At 40.6% G+C, this 24090-nt stretch overlaps 4 protein-coding genes across 11 annotated transcripts in view; 2 read left to right on the plus strand and 2 right to left on the minus strand.

Annotated features, from left to right (window-relative positions):
• The window catches only part of LOC108020128 (uncharacterized), a 78160-nt gene that overhangs the window by 13441 nt on the left and 40629 nt on the right, over window positions 1-24090 (minus strand). The gene's annotated exons all lie outside the window — the stretch shown is intronic.
• On the plus strand, window positions 28-13761 carry Xrp1. 2 transcript variants are annotated; one of them, XM_065866324.2, is made up of 5 exons: window positions 28-954; window positions 4520-4609; window positions 5489-6422; window positions 11961-12694; window positions 12788-13761. In XM_065866324.2, exons 3-5 carry the CDS (start codon window positions 5729-5731, stop codon window positions 13385-13387), a joined length of 2028 nt encoding a protein of 675 aa, XP_065722396.2. In that variant the 5' UTR covers window positions 28-954; window positions 4520-4609; window positions 5489-5728; the 3' UTR covers window positions 13388-13761. The 2 variants fall into 2 exon arrangements, with proteins under 2 accessions (XP_065722396.2, XP_065722395.2); XM_065866323.2 differs by lacking the exon at window positions 28-954 and adding an exon at window positions 3317-3728.
• Mpc1 (mitochondrial pyruvate carrier) lies at window positions 14059-15820 on the minus strand. The gene is made up of 4 exons (XM_036816604.3): window positions 15573-15820; window positions 15380-15498; window positions 15219-15319; window positions 14059-14704 (listed from the first exon to the last, which is right to left on the minus strand). The coding sequence occupies exons 2-4, from the start codon at window positions 15439-15441 to the stop codon at window positions 14544-14546; spliced, it is 324 nt and encodes a 107-aa protein (XP_036672499.2). The 5' UTR covers window positions 15442-15498; window positions 15573-15820; the 3' UTR covers window positions 14059-14543.
• Window positions 18519-24090, plus strand: part of LOC108020111 (cubilin) — a 55276-nt gene continuing 49704 nt past the window's right edge. For 3 of the 7 annotated variants that reach the window (XR_010654563.2, XR_010654564.2, XR_010654565.2), the window contains exon 1: window positions 18519-18879. The gene's annotated coding sequence lies outside the window, so the exon portion shown is untranslated. The remainder of the gene's footprint in view (window positions 18880-24090) is intronic. The other 4 variants (XM_065867202.2, XM_065867203.2, XM_065867204.2 and 1 more) reach the window with 2 other exon arrangements.

Genomic DNA, 24090 nt, shown 5'->3' on the forward strand with positions numbered 1-24090 from the left:
AACAATATTTCGTCGCGAACAGAACAACATTTCAGTGAGTCAGGCAGATAAAGCTTTTTGTGTGCAAATAATCGTGGAATTTGTGAAATTTTCGATTCGAGTCTTACAACCCTATCTTAATGGCATCAAACGCTGAACATCGTTATAAAGATTTCTTATTTATAGAACAATAATTTCTTTTCGTGTAACGCGTACAAGATAAACTCAACGTTGAGTGCAAAGTTCAAAGTGATAAACCGAGGTTTGCCAGAAAAACATTTGCGAGAGACGCAATAAATTGGCCAAAATAAGCAATAAAACATTACTCCATATACACTATACATACAGTATCTGAGATAAGAGTTGTATCTAGATGCTATATAGATAAGCGCGCGTGTGAATTAACACTTGACAAGTACATTAAGTATATACCCAATCTGAACGGTGGTACCACTATAGCAACAGCTGTCTGTCTGTGTAACAATACCATTTCGAAGGCTTTTCGCCCAAATATTATGTTCGTTCTGTCTGCGGTTGCTGCAACACCAACAACAACAACAGTGTCGACGAAAAGCGAAAAATCCCACATCGCGTCGAGCAAGAACGTCATGCAACATTCGCCTGTCGTTGTCCACATGTGCGTGCAACATTCCCAGCAGCAGGTTCCCATGCAAAACAACTTTATGTGTATGCGTATGCGTGGCTGGCATAATAACAAGTGTTACTGCAACAATTCGATCAATATCACCATCCCGACGATCACAAGCGGTACTGGCACTACGGGCACCAAGATCCTAAAGCGCTCCAAGTTGCTACGAAAGAAGCGGGGTATCATTCGCCGTCGCTTTAGCATTACCTCCTTTTGAAGCAGATACGAAATAGTTAAAGGCCACCGGAAATAAGGAGCAACAAGGATCAACATATTTGTGCCGTCGTCATTGGAACCTGCTCATCAAGGCAGCACCATGATGAAGGGTAAGCAATGAAACGTATACTAAATACTATTATATTATAGATGTTTACTATCCCAAAGCCAGCAACATTTGCTGCCAGACTCTTGTTGCTGGCAGTGTCATTGACATTATTACGATTTACATAGCACATAGTATAGACGAGCCCTCGCCCACCCACTTAGGCCTAAGGAAAACTTGTAGCTTGATAAGGCTTGGGTATTTCAGTTGTGTTATAAAATTTTTATTGATTTAAAATGTAGTATATGTTGTACAAGTTATAATTTCGTTATTTAAATATACATAGTTGGAGGGAAACAAATGAGTTGCAGATATTGTTTTGAAAACCAGATTTTAAGGTCAATAGACCCCCACACATTGGATTATCATATTGAATAAATTACTCAAGCTTAAGTATTATCTCTGGTTTATTAACAATAGTAATAACTTTTGAAATGTGGTTTTGGTATTGTTTGATTTCATGTATGAACACAGTCATAAAAGTGATCATCCATTCAACTTAAATTGATGACGACATATCAATATTGATAAAGAGCCTTAAAAAAGTAGTCAGCCCTGAACAATAAGCATAACAATTTGGTATTACCGAACTAGTTTGAATTAAACATTTTTGGAAATACCACGAAAATGTTAATCAAACTAAGTAATTTTCGCATTTGCAGCTACCACGCAGTTCGATCACGTTGCAGATAAACCGAATTGATAGGGAAACCTAGATAAGATTGCGAAATGGAACAAGGAAGGTGCTCTATGCGCCAATAGCTACATATTTGGGTGTACATATGTACATATATGACGCCCCCAACTGGCTTGGCCAAACCTTGGGGTCGAAAAACGCTCGATCATCGTGAAAAGACTGAAAGAAACCCCGCATAGTGGCCATTTATTTTGGTAATTCGCCAACTGAGGTCGGCTATTGTAGATGGTCGTCTTCGATCTCGTGCCAGTCGGTGCTCGGTGCCAGATTAGGATTTGAAAGTCACCGTGTGCGTGCCTTTCGGGGGAAAATTCCACGAATTTTGCACACCTACATATGTGGGCTGGCAATTAGGCTCCACAGCTTTAATGGTTAAAATCAGACGTGGCCAAAGAGCGAAAACCCCCGCCAAGTACTTGGTCTGCATATCAGGCCCATTACAAATATCACATGATGACAGTTTTTGCCAACTGCTGAAGCTCATTTTGCGCTTTGGTGATTTCTGTTTTTCAGCGTGACTCATGGATTTCTTAAATTATCAGCAAAGTTTAGTACGTAGGTCTGTGGGCAGATGGAAGCTCTTCGATTCTGAGAATTCCAATAGCTTTTATCTGAGTACACAAAAGAGGTGACTAATACTCAAAGAAAAAAGCTCTTCTGCTTCAATGTGTGGGAATGAGCTTTTAAAAAAGAGAGAAAGACAGACACAAATTTCCCTCGTTTAAATCTCAACGAATTTTGCATTGTCGTGGGGTTCACAGTCTGTATTTACAAAAGGGCAATTAAGTCTCAAAACTGAAAGAAATGGGGGTTGAATTACTATGCACAATCAACCTAATCACCCCTTTGCACCATGTATTGTTGTTTTATATGTACATTACAGCTACAGCATTCCAATGTACTACTATTTTCAGGCGTTATAACTTTAGATCAAGTCTAAAGTCTAAATAAAATCCGACTTTTAAACAAGTCAAGTACAATACATCTCAAATTATAGATATTCGAGGTAAACAGGTCTCATTTTTATCACGAAAAGATGTTTAGAGAACGTAGAGTTTATATGATTATAATCTGTTTTTCAAGGAAAGTAGTTCGATATGTATGGATTTATAAGTAAGGCAATTTGATTTTGACATAGAGAATATGGCAAGCTTACAGATTTTAAAATCACATTTATCTTTATATTAGACCCGATATTGTGATAGGTCAGTGGACAAAGGCATTGCGGACACCGAGTTTCTGTCACCCAAACAAACGATGACTCATAGCAAAAATGCTCCCCACACAATAATTCCTCAAAAAATAGCCTTGCACTCACTAATGAATACTTGTATAGCTGTCTAGTCGTACATCGATCTACTTGGCAATGTTTTGTTTAAGAAAAAACACCGGCCGGCTGTGCCAAAGGCCCCCAACTTGTAGCTCATATATGCGAGGGAAATTTCTTATGACAAAAGCAGGCCATCTGGCACTGAGGGAAATTTGGTTCTCTCTCGCTTCCACACGAACGTATCTCTCAGTACGTGTATCTGAAAGTGAGTAAACACAAAGCTCCGCCCGACACCGATAAGCAGAAAGTATCTGGCTATGGCAAACCGGTTTCTGGGTGCTTTTTGAATTTCACAACGAATGAAATTCACTGTGGCAGGCAAAGCGAACAGTTTCGATTCTGTTTGCCGCTAGCAGCTTGTCGTCGTCGCATCGTACATTTCAAAACGTAGTGAATACTCCAAGCAGTCGGTTGACTCACGCAGACCCAAAGTGAATAGTTCTGACTACACAGCAAACAGTGAAGCCATATAGATAGACAGTTAACCAAGTTCCTGTAGCAAGGAATAGCAAAAACCCAGTGCAAAGACTTGGCATTCGTTGTTGTTCAACGCGGAACAACAACCGTGGACATTTGTCGGTACTCCAAGAGTAATCTTCCTGATCCGAGCAACGGCCGGACTTGAAACCATAACCAAGTGGTGGTGCCAGGAACCACCCAACCTATTGCGCAGCAGAAAAGACAAGTGAATCGCGGTCGGGTTTCCAAAAAACCAGACCACCGCGCTTGAAGACACATTCACCGCATTTATGTAAGTAGTGCCAATCAATCTCTTAACATTCCATATGCTTAGGCATGTACTATAAACTATATAGTATAGAGAGCTTTTTTTGTTGTTTTTAACTCGAACGTCGCCATATTGAATCAACTAAGTGCAATGCTGACGTCACCTGCCCTCGAGCAAACGCAGATACAGATACAGATATAGATACAATCGAAATGTACAATGGCAGGGGATTATTTTTCGAAACGTTTAATTGTAGGGCGCTATGACATTTATATTCGTGTGTAATTAGCGAAAGCTCGCGTGTGCTTTTAGGGGAAATTTTTCCACTGGCCGAGGTAATTGCTTTCTGGTGTTGTTTTTACCGGCCGCACGATTTCTGATATCTAAACGCGATAATAATGTAGCGACACGAACGTGTGCCTTAATTATCAGAGTGACAATTAGAGGGCGAACGGGGTGGGGGGTTGTCAACCGCTGATTAGACCCCCCACTCCCCAGATACACCCATCTGGTGGTACGAAGACCTGTTGCCCATGGGTCCGCCATATTGTTGTTTTTGCCTTTTGCGGGCCTGTTGTGAAATTCAGAAAAAGCTTTTCGCAGCCCCAAATAATAGGCGTGTTTGCTATAAGAATCTTATCTGCTGTTTGATACGTAGCCCTATCGAATGAGGAACCATTTGGGTATTAGAAAAACAAAATTATCTATAATTGTAACTGAAGAGTACTTTAGAAAATCCTCTTGCTCTTATCATATTGATAAACTTGCTTGTGGGGCCTATAAGTAATGTGCCTTCTCCATTTCTTTGCTTACAGCTTAAGGGGAACTTGTGTCGACGACTCTTTTAGAGCTTGTTTAGAGGGACCCTAACAATTTCATTGTTTCTTTCTAACGGTCAATTAAAAGTGAGTATCCTACATCCTTGTTGTCTCATATTATTAAGCCATGCCTCATGATTGCCCGACTTTCTTGGTCCTTGCACCGTTAGTTTGTAAGAATGTTTTATGAAAAAAGAAAAAAGACAAAATACCAAAGAAAAATATATGAAAAAAGGAGTAATTCCATTTAAAAGAGGAGCAATTCCAATCAAAAGAGGAGTAATCCCAACAAAAAAGGAGAAATTCCATTCAAAAAAGGAGTAATTCCAAACAAAAAAGGACTAAGTCCAAACAAAAAAGGAGCAATCCATGTACAAAATAACCAACAAAAGTAAAAGATTTTCAAAATACACAGAAAGAAAATGGGAAAAAAATATGGAAAAAATAAAAGCATATGAAAAAAGGAAGCAAACTAACCAAACAAGGAAAACACTCACATAACCCACCCATCTCGACACATAGCATTAAACATCCAAGCTGTTGAAAGTCGCCAATCATGATGGTCTAACCAGAGATCGGTGGCCAGGCATATCATCCTTGATACACCTGTCACCACCACTTGTACATTTGCTAACCCACCCAAGCCACAAGATATTTTGAGGCGCGAACCCCCCAAAAAGGATCGCGCTTCTGCCCGTCCTCGATCTGTGTAATAACGAAATCTTTTTTCTTTTGTCTATTTTCTTTCACATAAAAATCGAAAACAAATATTACGAACACTCTTAACTGCGCTTGCTCCACTCATCGCCATATCCCGTTCGAATCGATAAATATTATACGAAAACGTACAAATTTTTGAAATCCTGTCGAAACGAAACCGATTGAAAACGAACCGTACACCGCTCACCGTAAATTGCCAACGATCGAATCGAATTGAATTGAATTGAATTGAAATGAAAAAAACAGCCACGTTCAAAATGGCATTCTCCGTCGAAGCCCAAACCAGCCAAGCCAGGCCCAAGAGCGAATCCAACCACAGCATCCCAGTCAACCAAGAGCAGAGCAACATCCACAACATCCACAACATCTCCAACATCCCCAAGAGCAACACCAAGAGCCACCCAGCACATAGTACTGCCGGCGAGACCAACAAACAGTGCAACAGCAACGAGGAGGGCTACCGAAAATCCCCGAGATATAATATTGATGATCCAGGAGCCAGCACGAGTACAGGCGGCACCCATTTACGAGGCGACAACCCGGGAGGACAACAACGCAACATCCCAGGATCCAGCGGCTGGCGCGACAAGCTCGTGGCCCAATTGCTCCTGCTCTCAGAGGAGAACGAGGCCAACGGAGCCTATGAGGGATTCGCCTTCGTCGACGGTCACCACAATACCGATCGTGATAGACAGCAAGCCAAATCCCAGAATTCTGCTGATCAGGGTGCCCACAAACAGCAGCAGCAACAACAGCAGCAACAGCAATCGCAGCGGGACAGAGCACAGAACGCCTCGAACTCGCATCATCAGAATACCCTTTTTACCAGGGTCGGTACCAACGCGTCCGCCAGCCAACCAGGCCTTGCCTGCCACCAGTCCCTTAGTAAATCCGACAGATTCGGCGAGGAGGTCCCGTATCTCAGCGTGCCCCAAGACGACTGGGACACCAATATCCCTATCGCAACCAGAAACAGTGGCAGGTTCACCGACTACGACTACGGCAATGGTGAACAACCAAACGGTCCCGGTTTCGTCGAGCGCGCCTCAGACACAGACCCTGGCAGCCATGGCTGGAATCCAGTTGACAGGTGCGGACGAGCCGCCATCTCGCCGGGATATGAGTGGAGCAATGCCTACTGCCACAGTTGAAGAGATAGACGTTCCGGTGTTCATTGATGGTGAGTACTGTGTTTTGTGTGTGTGTTGCCTGTGTACCCAGCACTCTCTCATTACTGTTGCTTTGAAAATCAAAAAAATCAGCAAAAAAGCTAACAAATTCACAATCAGTTGGAGAAAGAGTCAGATAGCAGGCATCGAGCACGGGCCGGGATCCCAAGGATCCGGCTCTGTCGCTCTGCCAAGGACGTCTAGGTACAGTCACCACGTAGCGGACGAAGGCGAAGATCACAGTGCAATGACCCATTGAAGAAACGAGTGAAAGATTGAGGGGGACTGGGGGCCGAGAGGCGCCCCCATTCCGCCCCTGTTCTCGGTAAATGGCAACGTAATTACTCGTACGATCAATATCTCCTGGATATTCGATCTATGTACTTCCATTTATCGGTCACTTCTTTCAGCAGATGTTTCCAACACTTTCGTAATCCCCATAAGAGTTTATGCTCAGTTTTATTTTTCCCCACTAATTTGTTTCCAATCTGAAAGTTGTATCTTTCTCCAACATTCATCAAGTTATATTTTTCCTATTTCTCGCAATGCAAAAACTTCCTCAAGTTGGTTCTTTAGAAATCAAAACAGTTTAGTTTTTCTCAATATTTTGATCAAGATCCAACGTCCAACGTTCCATTTATCGGTCACTTCTTTCAGCAGATGTTTCCAACACTTTCGAATTCCCCATAAGAGTTTATTCTCAGTTTTTTTTTCCCCACTAATTTTTTCCCAATCTGATACAACCAGATACAACGTCTTATTATAATCAAGCTCTAACAAATCCGAAAAATAAATAGATAATCTATTTTGGGATCCTAAACTTTAGATGCGACTCATTATTTTGCGTTCCTTTAATATCAAACTGTTCAAAAAATATATTTTCCTATATGTAATGCAATAGCTTACTGGAGAAATTAAAAATCAATTCTATTCTGATTTTTAAAAGTACACGATTAAGTCATAGGTTTTAGCTGTCCAAAAGTGTTGTCACTTTTTTTTAAATTACCAATTACTGAATTACCAACACTTTTAAAGGGTCTTCAGTTCCGACATTTTCTGCTGGTTTCAACAAACTTAATTTATTATTTATTTACTTTTCAAGAATTTCTTTTATTTCATAACTGAAATGGCTATTGCACTTGTAACTTGCAGATTATTTCCGAATGATGTCACTTTTTTCTAAATAATTAAATCGAAATAATTCTATTCCTGAACAATTTTTGTATAATCATACAATCATACTGCAGAAATTAAAAGTCAAATTTATCCTGACTTTTCTAAGTAAACGAATGTTAAAGTTTTTGGCTGTCCAAAAGTGTTGTCACTTTTTTTAAATAAGCCATTATCAACAATTTCAAAGTGTCTTTAGTTGCGACGTTTTCTATTAGCTTCCACAAACTTAATTTATTTTGTATTTTATTTTTACGAATTTTTTTTATTCTTGTTCTCGATAAATGGCAACGTAATTACTCGTACGATCAATATCTCCTGAAAGTTCGATATATGTACTTCCATTTATCGGTCACTTCTTTGAGCAGATGTTTCCAATACTTTCGTAATCCCCATAAGAGTTTATGCTCAGGTTTATTTTTTTAAAATAGATAATACATTTTTGGATCCTAAACTTTAATTGTGACTCATTAATTTTCCTTTATGTAAAGCAATAGCATACTGCAGAAATTAAAAATCAAATTTATCCTGACTTTTCCAAAAGTGTTGTTAATTTTTGTTAAATAAGCCAATATCAACACTTTCAAAGTGTCTTCGGCTGCAACATTTTCTGTTAGATTCTACAAAATTAATTTTTTTTGTACTTAATTTTCACGAATTTCTATTATTTCGATTTATAATTTGTTTAACTAATGGGGCTAGAAGTGCATTTCTAACTTGCAGATTATTTCCGAGTGATGTCACTTTTTTCTAAACAAACAAATCTAAATTACTCTATTCAAGTACAATGTACATTGTACATACATATATCATGTTGTATAATCAGTGTGGACGAAATAAATTTAATTTGGCTTTGATAGAATCACTTACCAATTCCCTTATTTTGGCATAGTGACGTCGGATTCCAATTTGCACTCCTTACATTTTTATTTATTTCACTTCTTCAAATGTTTTATTTCTCACTTTTTAAGATTTCAAGTCAGTCTGCTTAGCAACACAGCGGTTTCGTTTTTGATTTCCTTTGTTACAAGTTCTTATCGATAAAGTTGATGCTACGCGCTCGGTGACTCGGGTGAATCATTATAATGGAACCATCTCCTTCTAATTGCGCAGTTTAAAATCCGTTTTGGGTGTCTACATGTCAGCACCCGTAGAGTGCGAATGAAGCGATAAGCTACAAGAAAGCGACTAAAAAGTGTGTATCTGTGTAAACAAACCGACTGAAAAACAAGTTGCCAATATGTGTTTGCATGTAAAACTGTGTAGGGCATCGGATTCCATTGTCCAATCAGAATCAGAGTTAATGTCGTACCACCAATTATTTTATTATGTGCACACAGATATAATTGTTACCCCTGCACAAGTGCATTGTATTGGTGACCGATGAGTTGTCCGATTTCTATTTGGGTTCTTAAAAAAGAGAGCGGAATAGTTGTTTTTGCGTACATTCATTCAAGGTTATTATATCTTCATATTTACCCAAACCCAAAGTATACATATGAATGCACATATATTATTAAACTTGTGATAATCGGTTAGATTTTTGATCTGCGAGTGATCGTCATTAAAATCAGACGTTTTTTGGACCTTATTTTCATAATCAGGGGTGTTACAGTAATATATTTAGACGAAATTCTGCGGAGATGTACGCTTCAATAAGTTTTACCCGAATTTAGCCCAAAAAGATTTCTGTGACACCTTTGGTTATACATTTTTCATACTCAAAATAATCGCAGTAATGTCGCAGATTAGAAATTTTTGGCAATTAGGCCAAAATATGTACATACATAAGTACATATTGTTTTTGAATTAAACAAAGAGAATTCGTGACGTCAGAGTCGAGAGAATGCAACAGCTGATTTCTGACCCAAATTCTCACCGCACGTGTTTCTAGCCGGCGAATGCAACAATTTGTCTATTTACTCACACATATCGATACATATAGACGAAGTTCTTAGGATATTTGAAAAGGTTTAATTGTAAATAACATCTTATTATTTTAATTTCCCTATTAATTAGTCGCTAGTTGCATTCCTATTAGAGTAATTTTATATTTATTGTGAAATTCAATAAGAATGATCTGCAAAAATTGAGAGAGGGAGAGGGATTGTTTGCAACATACACGGACACCTGCTTGCTGTGGGTGTAGGTGTGCTCTCCAGACTCTCTCGCTCCAGTTTCCGCTCGCTATCTCCCTCTCACTTCCTCGTATTGCCTATCACACGAACAGCGCGCGTCGCTCCCAGGGAAAGAGATAGGTATAGGTGCCGACCGGCAGAGAGAATGTAGCCCCACACATAGAAAACTCGGCTCAGCCGCTCTCTTTCTCTTTTGTGTTTGTGTGTGTTTGGTTTTTGGCAAAATGCATTGCGTATACGCAATGTTTCGGCGAAAAGGGTTTTTATTAAATTTTTTATTAGATTTAGGGTATTAGCCTTGAGTTATTGATTTTTTTTTCTGCTTCGCCGGTTTTTTTAAGCGAATAATTCAATATTTTTGTCACTTTGGTGATCGTGGTAAAATTTCCCGATGTGTTTTTGCACTTTTCTTTTGACAAATGCAGTTTTTATTTGACAAACGCACTTCCATAAATGGTAATAATTTATATTCGCGAACCTTCTTCGCTCTGGTGAAATTCGAGTGGCAATTGTATTAGTGCATTCGAACAGTTAACTCGGTTTCGTGGGCCTATGCCGGTCAAAACTCTATGTAATTGGCAGAAGAACACTTTGTTCGGGAGATTTGGCCTACGCCGTCGCCGGCAGAGCGAGCCACTGTCTCTCTCTCGAACCCTTGCCATAAACTTGCTGGGGGTGCGAGCGAGACACATAGTTAGACTTGTTGCGCAGCTGTTCGTGTGTTGTGTTGGTAGCACATGCGCAGTGTCTCTCCCTCTCCCGCTCTCACCAGCGCAAAGAGCCGATATTGAGGGTCTTGAGATACAATTTGACACCGAACATCACAGTTTGTTTTCAATCGTTGCACCGGCCAGTTCATCTTTTGATCTGCGGATAAATCTCATCGCACACACAATTTCTGGCGGCGTTTGAAGGCAGAACTAGAGGTGAATATTAAGAACTTAAGAAATAATCAATTTGAGTTTTTCTTATTATTCATTGGATTAGAAAATAGTTTCCATCTGCGGGCCATCGCCTCATAATTAACCTATGTTTTTGTTTTCTTTTCGCATTTCTCATTTTTAGATTTACATATATGTAATTTATTTTGTCAGAATTTATGTTTTTGCTCTCAAAAGAAATGTGTGTTTGTTCGAAGCCAGCCCCTAACTTGGCCGACACACAGACGCACACGCACACAAGTGCAGGGGAGGCAAGCAGGAACGATCGTGTTCGATTTTCGTGTGGTTGTTGTCAGTCGCGTTGTCGACAGCAGGCAAATGCGTCATTGTATGGGGAAGCCGGCGGTGGTTTTCTACGATTGTGTGCGTGCGAGGGGAAGAAAAAACACTGAAGGAATGTTGCCCAAATTCGAGAGTTCGACTTTTCCAATTGGCAAAAAACGTAATAAAATTATTATTTAAATATATTTAGATAGATATTTGTGGGAAAACTAACCAACCAAAATGCATACAAACATATTATTATCTTTTTTTAATGTTTGCTTGGCACATTTACATTGTTTTTACATATTCCACATTTATTACACTTATTTATTAATTATTGTTTTTTTTTTTAAATTCTTTTATATTTTTATTTTTTTCGGGAAAACGAGCCCTTTTTTGTTTTGCCATTCCCTTTTGCTCGTTTCATTTCCATCGTCTCTTCGTTTTCCTTGGCTAATTTCACAATAAACAGAGAGAGCGATATGCATATGTATGTATGTAGCTTGTGAGTCATTCTGTAAAGCTGACCATGTAGAATGTAAGGTTCGAGTAAAATAACACAGTGGCGCCGCCATTGCGTAGTACAGCGGAAGAAATTGGAAACTCTTAGCAGGGACACTTTGTAGATTCAATATGGCGTCGATAATTATCATGTAGATGGTGTAGTTACTTATCTACTTGACTTACTGGCTATTAGAAAATTAATAATAAAAAATCAAATAGAGGATTAGTTTTATAGTGTTGCTAAACTCAATTAGAGGATTAGTTTTATAGTGTTGCTAAACTCAATTAGGGGTTTAGTTTTATAGTGTTGCTAAAATCAATTAGAGGATTCATTTTATAGTGTTGCTTAACTATGTTAATGTTTTCAAACTGCACTTGTTCTTCTAACAACTAGCTTGGACTTATTTTTCTAACAATCTACTGATCCCTCAACCCTTTCTTCAAACATTCGAAAATGGGTACCTAGCATTTAGCACGATCTGCCCAAATATTTTAAACGCCCGATACTAATAATATGTCGTATTTTCCCCAGAATACCTGCAAGATATAGAAGCAACGTCCTCGACGTGCAGCAGCGAAAACGGAAAGGAGATTTTTACTGAGACGGATATTCTTGACTTTGATATAAACATGTTTGCCGAGGATAACATTGAGCCTGAGGGCAAGATTATTGATCTCTTCAGCCCGACGAGGGGAGAGATGAACAACGACAACCTAGACAACGACTTTCTACAAATGGATGGCCTGCCTCTGGCCAACGAGGAGGAGACCTTGGACATGACACCGATGTTTGGCATCGACATCAACCAGCAGGAGGACCTGGATCTCATCAACATATTCTCCAGTTCCCAGCCTCTATCGATGCTCACTGGCTCGCAGGACCCATATCTGTGCTCCTACTCGCAGGCAACATCCACATCCAGCACCACCAAATACATCACCGAGGAGCCCCTGATCTCCGACGTGGCCAGCTACGACACCACCAGTCTCTATGGCTGCAGTCAGGAGTCGCTCGGCTTCGGCCCTGAGGAGGATGTCAAGCCCAGCGGCAGCTTTGTCAGCAGTGGCGGCGACGTCGCCGTGGCCATCCCAACTCCCATTCAGCACCCCATCATCACCACGCTCAAGCGCTCGGCTCCAACCCCTGTGGTCGAATCGCATCCCCTCAAGCGCAGCCGAATGGCGCTCCAGATCAACACCCAGTCCGCGCCAGCGCCCAGCCCGAGCACGCCCGAAATCATCGAACATCTCTTGAATTTCGATAGGGTAAGTATCTGCAAAAAGCGGATAAGTTATGGGACTGCTTCCCCTAACCAAAATCAATCATTTTCTAACCCATGTTTCTTCTCCAATTTGCAGCTCGAGGCCGCCAACACCAGTACCAGCAACACCAACACCACCATCAGCACCATCGTCATCACCCGAGAAGGAATCGTAGAGGATCTACGCAGTGCCGAAGAAGAGACCACCACCGACTTCTCGCCGCCGAATACTCCGAACAGCAACTACTCAGCAAGCTCCAGTTGTGCGGCGCCCACCTGCCAGACAGGATTCGGTGGCTTCCTCACTGCTCCAGCCTCGCCCGCCTACTCAGTGGCCAGCACCTCCCTGTTCAGCCCATCGCCTGCCGGCGGAACCAACGGCAAGCGGAAGCGCGGACGTCCTGCCAAGGATCATGCCGACGGTCCTGATCCCAATCTCCTGTCCCGCATGAACGGCGAGGAGAGGAAGGCCTACGAGGACCGACTCAAGAACAACGAGGCAAGCCGCGTCTCGCGCCGTAAGACCAAGAAGCGCGAGGAGGAGGAGAAGAACGCCGAGGACGAGCTGGTGGCCGAGAATCTGCGCCTGCGCGCCTTGGCCGACGACGTGGCGAGCCAGGAGCGCAAGTACAAGAAGTACCTGATGGATCGCCAAAGGAAGAACAGCACCTACAACGTCAAGCAGGAGCAGCACTGAGATTCTCGTAGCCATAGAGTAGAGTAGATAGGCCAACTATCGTGACCTTAAGATTGTCGCATATTGCGGAGCATAGCCATAGTCCGAGCACACCTCGTCGTCATCCATTTGTTAAGTTACTTAAGTTGTCGTTGTAGAAGTCGAGAAGCAGAAATCAAATTTCCATCTGGGCATCAGTTTCCCACGAAATGATGTAAAACTTAAACATTTTAGCCACTTATTAGGCATAGAGAGGGCGCCCATTGAGCGCGAGACGTGTTTAATTGTACTCTATTTTTATTAAGTTTTGAAAAAACTACAATTTTTTTACCCACGTATATGTTTTTTCGTCATAAGAGTAATCAGAAAAACAAGAAAATGTCAAAAAAAAATAATGATTACGATTTCGTATGTTTTAACCCCATTGATGAACAAGAAAAAGTTACAAAAATGTCAACAAAAAAATATGCTATTGCTAAGAACAATTGAAATGTATATTTTACCAGATATCAACGTATATAACCGTAATCGTTTGAATAAAGAGCATGTTTCAAAAAACATGACAAAATCAAAAAGAAATATGTATTTTAATTTGGTATCTTCTGGGTTTTTAGAAAGTAATCAGATGACAGACGATTATTGGAACCAGATTTATAACCTTTAAAAACCGGATTTGAATGAATCTGATAATGTAGTAGAACTCAATTTACAATTTTTATTACAACCATTTTGGTGTCACAGATCATAGACAAATTATATTTTTCTATTTTTTATTAAACTGTTAACTATTTTTTGTAATCATACTTTATAATCGTAAACTAAAGATTGCACCGACTGAAAATTTTGTTCAACTGCCAAACGGAATTAACTATGTTAATAAGCAAAACAACAAGATTGGGATAGGATAGACTCGATTGGAATTGGGATCGGACCCCCGAGAAAACGACGCAAGCGGCACGACAACTTTGCGATTCGAGATTCAGCCGGTTGTGCGGGTGTGATTCACGGCAATTACTTCACCACTTGGGCTTTGAATTGGGGGGCAGTGCAATTTGCTAGATGTTTGTTGTTTGTTGCGTGTGGTGGCAGTAAATTGCGGTAGCTGCTGCCGTTGGGTAAACATTTGAAGTGGCTTGGCGCGTCGTTCTCGGGGAAGTGGGATTCAAGGCTGCGTTGCTTATGCCTGCTGCTCCTTGGACCCGTAATTGTAGTGGAGGAAGCGCAGACCCTGGATCGATTGGGCGGTGGCATTGGTGGCGTGGCAGGCGAATAGCAGCCAGTTCCGGGGCTGAACCTTGTAGGCGAATCGCATGAAGATGCAGGAGTACAGGGTCAGAGCTGGAAAATATCCACAATTAGCTTTTTAATCATATTTAGTTAAAGATGCACAGAGAGAAAGTCGGGGAAAGTGCGATGGGGCTAGCAGTTATTGTAGGATTCTAGGGAATGCTTACAACAGTCCGATACCAAATTGTAAGGTGATAATTTACATGATCATAAACGCGGTGTAAGGTATTAAGTGATCATTAAGATGAGCCTAGTTTTTGTCTGTCCATATATTCCAAATGATTATAGGACTTTATGAGATGCATACAACATTCTGTGACCAAATTTTAAGATGGTAATCCATAGTAAGGATTTAAAGATTTTCAAGCTGAGCCTATTTCTCTCTCTGTACATTCTTATCGGCAGCCGTTTCGACAGTCTCCGTATCTGGCTTATCAGGCCATATAGAGTGATTTGTTTGGAACATATCACAGCGACTCTGATTACGACATCTTTAGCGAAAACTTTCGAGAGCGCGCGTGTTGGGGTGCGTGATTTTGGCCACAACCCCGGTGATTTCCCTTACCCAATGTCATTTTGCCGGAGATGAACTTGGGACTCTTCTGTGTGTCGGCAAGAGCAGCCACCGGAATACCCCAGTTGGCCACCGGGCCCCAGAAGTGGGTACTGCAAATCCGAAAAAACAATATTAACCATATGGCACAGTTCCTATTGGCAATCACAAACCTCATAAAGTAATCCCGCCACTCCTTGGAGGCGGTTGTGGACATGGCTCGCCTGATCGACATGATGCTAGCTTCTGATAATTGAATGTATCTAAAAAGGAATATTAATCAAACGCACACCTGGCGGAATAATTTAGATTAGATTGTCTGTGCCGCGCAATATAAATCCGAAAAAAATCCCCTCAAGGTCTTACAGGTTGTTCGTTGTTGTTTTTGTGTCAGCTGTGGTTTTTGTTGTTTGTTTACCACGTCTGGAGCGTCCTAAAACACGACAAATTTGGAACTGCAGGCAGTGTTGCAGATGTGTGAGGAGTGTACCTATGTAATCACAAGCTACGATTTCTATTTTGTTTATGTGTCGGCCGTGTTTTCACCCCGAAAGTTATATAAAATTTTGTGAAACGAAAGGCAACAACTAGTTTTCAAAGGAGTGTGCGTAAACACTAAATTGCAGTGTTTGACAACACCCGCTTTGGTGGTATTTCAATTTGAATAAAAATACTGAAAAATGTGGAGGGTGTCTTCGCTGACCTAGCGGAGTCACGCTCCCTATATAGCAGAGACATACTCCTATTTTTTTTTAAAGGAAAAATACATTAGGGTGGTTCGATTTGGGGGCCTTCAAACCTTGACGGAATCTATTCTATGGAGTAATAATTCCAAAAAAACATGTTTTTTTATATTATACATAAAGGTAGTATATGTTAACTTGTTAAAAAACTGTTGACTAGTTGCTTGTCATACTTTTAAGGTTAAATGAAATATTTTATTATACAAGAGTACTCTAAATTGTTGAATTTCTGATTCGTACAAATTTATCAGAAAATTTCAGCATTACGCGACCGACCCGAATTTTGTCGTGTTTAATTTTAAAACAGCTGTGATTACTTGTAACATTTTTTGAAACTGAAAGCATGTTCATATAATTGTATTTTTTTAGTCTTAGTTACTTCTTAGAAAGCTAAGAAAACTGAAAATATACTTCCTAATTTTTATTTTAGGAAATTTTGTGTAGTCTTTTATTTATGTAATTTTTTTTATAATGAAAAAGTGAATTTTTGTAGTTCTGTATAATTTTTTATCATAAAGAAAATCAATTTCTGATGTTAAAAAATTGTACTTCACGAGGTTTTAAATAATAAATATTTTTAGAGAGCCCTCACACCATTGAGTGTCGTGTCGTCATCTTTGTCAGGAAAAGCCCCGATCGCTATGACATTCGATCTTCGATATCAATATGTTTGGCAGAAGGACTCTCCTCTTTATTTCCGCCGAAAAGCGGATACTTGATGTGCATTAAGCTGGCTAATTACTGTGTAATTGTAATGTGCATTTATAACGCATTTGCTGAAGTGCGGGCGCCACCATTTTCAAGTGCTTAATCCACCACGGGCTTCAGCTCCCCACTTGAAGCCCGCTCTTCCGTTCCGCCGGCTCTCTTAACAGGACGAAGAGAGTTGGGGCGATGGTTTCTGCGCAGGCTGAGTCCTTGGCCGCAGCAGCAGAGGACCAAAGCAGCAGAGCCAGCATCCGAGGACCAAAACCGAGTCCGAAACTCCGGCTCAGTGTGAATTTGCGACTCGAGAGCGACGGCGGCTCAAAGGAAACTTGGCTCGGTAAAAAGCCCCGAAAAGGCATCCTGGCAACAACAAATCCTGGCCACATCCTCTGAACACAGCAGCAACAACAACGACCAAGTGGAAAATCGGAATAGGCAAATGGAAATTGGTGGCAGTCGACGTCGCTGCCGCTGCTCTGCCAACTTGTAATCCCCGAGTGTGTGTGTGTGTGCTGTGTGTTGTGTGTGTGCGTGCGAGTGTTTATGTGTGGTCAGTGTGCCATTTTGCAAGCATTTTCCATGTGCGGTCCTCAAGAAAATCCAAAGAAAATGCGAATTGTGACAAAAAACCATGCTCAAGAGTGGCCAAACAGAAAACCAGAATTTTGGTTAAATGAAAAAAAATATTAGCATTTAAATAACGCATTTTGATACGCGTCATCAATGGCCCACAACCTCTGAAAGACTTGGAAAAAGCCCCCAGAAAAATCAATCCTCCGCATAATGTGGATGTTGTGCTTTCTTTTCTTTTTTTTGTATGCCCCCCATCGAATTTGTTGTTAGTTAGCATGAGTTTTTGGTACATTTTCCCCAGCAAGTCTGCCAAAAACGTTTTTCCATGCGAGAAAAAAAGGAAAAGTTTAAGAGAAAACCAAATGAGCCGCTCCCAAAAAATCCGAATTTATCAACAACAACAAGAGCAGAGGCAAGAAGAAGCAGCAGAAGGAGAAAATGAAGAAAGAGCAACCACAACAACAGACAAAGAAATGCGAAGAAAAATAATTGAAAAGTTAAGAAAGGGAATTACTAGAGAACCAAGTTTATAGTTTATTTTTAAAAGGTTAAATAGATTTTTTTTAAATGAGAAATTAATTTTATAAAGTAAAGATCTAAGATAAAACAGCTAAATAATTGGTATCTTGAAGATGTCTAACAACAGTAAAAAAAAGTATCTTAAAGATACTAATATTTTATCCAAATGAAAAGTGTAATTGAACAAATAAAAGTATGGAAAATGGCAACGGAAATCATAAAAATAGTTCCCTTTTTTAATAAAATGTAAAAAAATGAAATCAAGTACATAGGAAAACTCGTTTTAAGGGCCCCAGTTTGAAATGCAAGAGTGTTTTTTGGTTCAGAGTGTAGTATAATATAGGCCCCGCCATATAAGACGACCTACTTAGCATCCCTCGAAGGTCTTTGTCGTCAGCTGGACGCTGGTTTTTTCCTGGGCGCGATGCTCGAACATAATTACTCGCTCCTGGTGGCGCACTTTCGAAATGTCCCCAGAAACGCCTCAATTGAATAAGTGCCAAATGGAGGCAAATAGCGCTCTCCTCGGGCCCACTTAAGCGCACTAATCCAGTGCGACTAGTTAAAGTGTCCGAATCTAAATCTGCTCGCTTGTTTGCTGTTGATTCAATCAAGCGCAAGTCGGCACAATCACCCGCACCCTCGCGATAATGCAAACAGAAAGCTCAATGCAAATTGAGTTTATTGTTCGGTCAATTGGGGAGAATTCTCCCGCACTCGTAAGACGTTTATTTTATGGCCCGTAAGCAGATGAGGTGATTTGCGTTTAGTTGCCCCCTGACTGCCAGCCGTGCGAGGAGTTCAAGATCCGTGGATTGATAATAATAGCCCCGCCGTCTAAAGTGGGCCCGAAAATCCTTTGATTTCTCCCCAGGAAAGTGTCTCGAGTGTGAAGTGCCAAGTTAAGAAGATAAAGTGGAGAAACCCCATAGCCAAAGAGCCAAAAAGTATACAACAAAATAATAAAAATACAAAGCAAACGAAAGTGTTCAGCAACAAACATTCCTCGCCCCGGTCACTGGATCAGGATATATATATATTTATATATAAATAAACATATAGCATAAGCACCGGGATTCGGACTCGAATTCTCCAAGGATAAGGAGCCACAAAAGCAGATGCAGCCCTAAGTAAGTAAGACCACGATTGCAATTGGCATTAGCCTAGCCACTGAGTTTTCAGTTCTGCTGAGTTCAGTTTTTGGCTTTTCCGACCAAAAGGGCGTGTGTTTCGCATCCTCGTCTCTCAGCATCTCTTTGTGGGGATGTGTGTGCGTGTGTCGCTTTCTCTCCAGCTTTCCCCCACGCTGTTGTTGTCGCTGCTGCTGGCGTTTTTCATTGATGTTGATGGCCTGGTACATCATCAACTTGCTGCTCGGCTGCGCCTCTTTACTTTGTGTGTAATAAAATTGATGATAAAATAAAAATGGATAATGGGCGATTTTCGGTCTTCGGAGAAGAGGGAAATCTCCGAGAGTTTTGAACTGAGAAATGAGAGCCAAAGCCATCAGCCAGGAGTCAAGAGTCCGTTGTTTACTGACTCTCACTTTTGTGGTAAAATCACCAGCACACACACATCAACCATTTCTCTTTTGTCTCTTTTTCCGCTCTCAACGCCCCCCTCCACCCCACACATACTTTCTCTTCGGCTCTCTCTTTGTGCGTGTGTGTCCTTTGTGGGTTAAAGTGTGTGAGTGTGGGTGGAGGGGGTGCATCCTGTGTGACTGATAAGAACGCTGCACAGTTGTTAATGGCTTGAAAGCCAGCCTTCAATCTGCAACATTTTAATCGCGATAATGCGGTCTCCGATAAGAAGTAAAGAGAAGGTTTATACACTCGGGTAGGGAGTATTATATTATTATGAAATATTAGAACAATATTTATTAAAAAAATGGAGTAAATTTTCTATAGTCATTATTTTCTATAATAGACCTAAAACTGGCACACCCAAAAGTGAAAATAAAATAAAGTAACCAAACCCATACCCTTCTAAGCCCCGAATATTTCGGTAAAAAAAATGTATATTTTTGTTGCACTCTTCTTGTGGTTAACTTTACTTTAAAAACTTTTTTTAATATTAATTTTAACGCATTGATCAACCAACCTAATGGTTTTAAAAAGCACAGATATAAGAGAGATTAAAATAACATAAAACTATAACATCACAGTGGACGGCAGTCCATGTAGTGACGAAGCACCACCAACAAGAAATGAAAATCTACTGGGATCGTCCGATTGTTACGAGTGATACATCAATCGAAAGGTATCGCAAAAACTAAAAGTAATTGAATTGAAATGACATAATGAGTTTGCAGCGTGCCGAATGTAAAAAATTTAGAATACGGATTTATTTAGTAGATCGTATAATATATTTTTGCCACAAAAGTTGATATCAGAACTTTTGTTTGTTGAAGCTGCGATCGTCACTAGATATTTACCCCGTTAAGAGGTGCTTTTGTTTGACTTAGGAAACACAAAAAAAAGTAAATCTTAAAAAATATGTATTACAAATTTCTGCAAAAGGAAGTCGAAGAAAAACAAATTTAAATTTCAAGACCTTTTGTTTAATCACAATATTTAGACAACATATTTAAAATAAAATAGTAATAGCTAAATCTTTTTTTTTTGAAAAAAGGTTGAGAAGCACATTTTGTACTGAGTTATTTATTTATTATATCGGTGTTATATGCGCTTTTTTACTGAAAATTCAATCTTATAAAACACAATCCATTCGAAAAGGTTCAAGCAGTTCACTTCGTATTGTTCTTATATTAATACCTTTGTTCAATTTCCTATCACTACCAATTAAATTTGATTCACAAAACGTACTAACATTTTGCTTTATTTTTAGATAAAGAAACGCGTAAAATGTGTTATCTATTTGGTAATGGGGATGGGGACAAGATAAATACGTGGAATTACACTGCTTACAGGGGCTAAAGGTGCCTGCCCCCCGAGGAAGCCGAATAGCTAGGAATATTAGACATTAAGGGAGCACACGTTCCGTCTTGGCCCGACTGAGCCCGGCATAATTTGGCCGTCGTATCGTATTTAGCCGGGTTAATTACCGAACATTGTGTTGATGGCTTAAGCGTTTCATGGGGCGCCATAATGTGAAGGCGCTTTTTAAAACGCTGCCAGTTGTTGTCCTTGTTGTTGCCGTTGTTGCTGTTGCTGGTGGCAATTGCAGACTGGCCACAATGGTTTCTTGGCCGCATTGAGACTTCCGGCTTGATGCCGTGGAAATGACTGCGATAAGGTTAAATATTTAATAGGTTTTCCGGTTTTCTCCTTCAACTCTTCCTCCGCCGTTTTGTGTACTCGCGCAGGCTCTCAGATAATTTCTCTAGTGACAACTGTCTGTCTGTCAGTCAGTTCTGTCTCTGCTCCTTTCTCCCTTTCTCCGTGCCTCCGCTTTCCCGCTTTCTCCGTTTGTCCCTGTCACTTTGGAAAAGTTTTGCAGCTGCCTTGGCTTTTGTTTTTGTGTTTTCCTATTTTTTCCCGTTGGCTTAGCTCCTCTTTTGCTTTTGCTCCCTCTTGACTATTGGTGATGGCAGCATTTTAGAAATAAATTAAAATTTCATTTAAGTGCCTTTCAGCTGAAAACTTTCTTAATTACAAATGTTTTGTTGTCTGTTTCTGTGTCACCCACACCCTCAAAATAAAAAACAGAAGCCCTCAATCTCTGTCAATCGATGGGCTTTAAGTGTTCTTTTGCATGGACGGTTCAAGGTTAATCGGGTACACCGTTTCCAATAGGGGAATTAAATGTGTCAGGTGGTGGCTAAGCGCCCAAAGATATGCAGCATCATTTTTTCAGAAATAGAAAAACACGGCACTCCAAATAAATTGCCTGCAAATGGCCGCAGTCAGCAGAAATACGTACAAAAATGAAAATATACAAAATATAGACAAAGGACGTTGGCAGCGGTGGCATCTCTTAGTCATGAGCAGGAGCCCCGGAACTCTGCCAGCAGTTGCATGCAAAAATAATCAGACAAACATCCCATCCCCGCAGCAACAAGCCATGCACTCAGCAACCAACAAACCGACAAATACACCGGGGAAATGCGGAATGAAAGAAAGAACTTTTGGAGCGCTCTTCGCATGCACTTAGATGAAAACGACAGCACCAGCAGCGTCCACAACAAAGAGCAGTAAGAACAAAAACAAGGGGACGAGCGAGTCGTCGAGTAATGACAGCAGCAACAGCAACACGACAGCAGCAACAGCAGCAACACAACAGCCACCGCAGCAACAATGGGGCCAAGTCCTGGCCACGCCCCTCACATGCTGGCTTGTCTGGCTGCCAGTGGCGATTCAGGGATTCATTCATCCATTCATGCGCTCTGGACGACGAGGACGACGGCGATGTCGCCGGATGTGTGGCAGTGGGTGGTGTATACCGTACACCGTGGGAAATGTGGCAAAATCGGATTCGTAAAGTGCATGGGGTTTCCTTAGTTCCTATAGGAGTTTCAAATTGATAGCTATCCATTTCGGGGCACGAAATTAAATATCTATTGAGTTAACTAACTTTTGTTAGGCTATTGTATCTATATTCTTTAATTATATACGAAATTAAATATCTATTGGGTTAAGTAACTTTTGTTAGGCCATTGTATCTATATTCTATAATTATATCTAGTACCGAAAAACAATTATATATTATCTTATCAGATCATTTTATCAAGAAAAAATAATTGCTTACATTTAAACCTAGTTCACCAGAAGTTTGTACCAAATGCAGTTGATTTCCTTTAAAATAGATTATTGTAATAGTAAAGGTTCACCAATTGAAATTCCTATATTTTGTATCAAAGGTCTTAAAATTTAACAATATTATATGAAATAATAGTCAAGAAAATAACTTATTATATCGTATGCCAGTTTTACAAGTATGTGCCAAAAGAAGTTTTTTTTCTTTCAATATATTTATAAAATTTTTGTCAGTAAAGTCGTTCCATCAATTTTGACAACCCAAAAGATTATTAAATTATATGCCCATTAAACAAAATCATTCATTCTAAGCTCCAAGAAATGGTAAAGTGAACTGAATATGCCAAATTAAATATATTCATTTCATTAGTTCTCAAAGGTAGAACGTAAATTGACAAGTAAATATTGCTTTCAATTGCCCAAGAAATCCCCAATGCGAATGTAAGGTACAACATATATTGTGGTCCTAGCAATTATACTAGATATCCTTAATGAAAACGCACTATATAATTAGCTAATTTGCAGTTGTCTTGTATGTGTGTCAGCTGGCTTTGTTTTCCCCAAGTGTAAGACCTGCATCTTGCCACATCGTTGTTGCCACTGATGCTGTACTTGCTGCTCTTGTTCTTGCTTTTGCTGTTGTTGTTGGGGGAACACACTTAAGTGGTCGTTTAGAGTATGCCACGCTGTTGTTGCTTGTTTATGAATAAAGAATAGTTTATTTGCAAAACGTTTAGGCCACGGGGTGCTACGGGGGGTCAGAGGGGGTGCTGCCAGTTAGAGCGGTCAATTAGAGAGTTTCATCGAGTTAAGCTTCCGCTGCCTGCTAATGGACTGGCATCATCAGCTTGCCCCGAAGCGGAGAAGAGCTGTTTCATAATTGAAAAAGTTTTCAATAAGGCATATATAATGTGTGGAGGGCATCTAAGCCATGATGTGACACATTCGAGGGTGTATGTTTGTATCTGTGTGTGTGTGTGCTTTCTTGTGGCAATTTCAATTGGCAACCTCGGGCTGCAGTAAGCGCACCCGTGAGTGCCATAAGCATGCGTCCAAAGATAATTGTTACGTCATTAAGCGACGGCCTGTAAAAGGCCCAGAACAGCAAACAAAATAAATAAATAAGAGACAATCACACACGCACACAGGGACAAAGAAAAACACACACACACACACACACACATACAACAAGGATGTGTGGCACTGGGTAAGCAGAAATTATCGTTGCCTACTTTTGTGCGCAGTTCACAATTAAATACATTGGCAGCGACATATGCGGCAAAGCGTAAACAACAAGCCTGGCCAAAAAGAAAGGCGCACCAAAAGGGCGGCTCGGCAGAGAGGAAAGTGGAAAAAGAAAGCCTTTCGAACGCCGCTCTCTGCGTGTCTATCCCAGCGACTCTTATGCGTTGTTGTTAGCCGACCAGCGCAGGCGCTCTCTCTCCATCTCTCTCTCGCTGCCTCTCTCTTTGTCTCACCACATATCCTTTCTTATCCCGCTCTTACCCACACCCACACACACGCACATAGATTGTTGGGCAATGTCAATGTAACTTTTATCCAGCTGCCGCTTCACTGCTTTCCTTTGGCTGCAGCGCCTTCGCTGCGATGGTGTGCGTGTGT

Source organism: Drosophila suzukii, chromosome 3 (genome assembly GCF_043229965.1).
Source record: "Drosophila suzukii chromosome 3, CBGP_Dsuzu_IsoJpt1.0, whole genome shotgun sequence".
Taxonomy (NCBI): domain Eukaryota; kingdom Metazoa; phylum Arthropoda; class Insecta; order Diptera; family Drosophilidae; genus Drosophila; species Drosophila suzukii.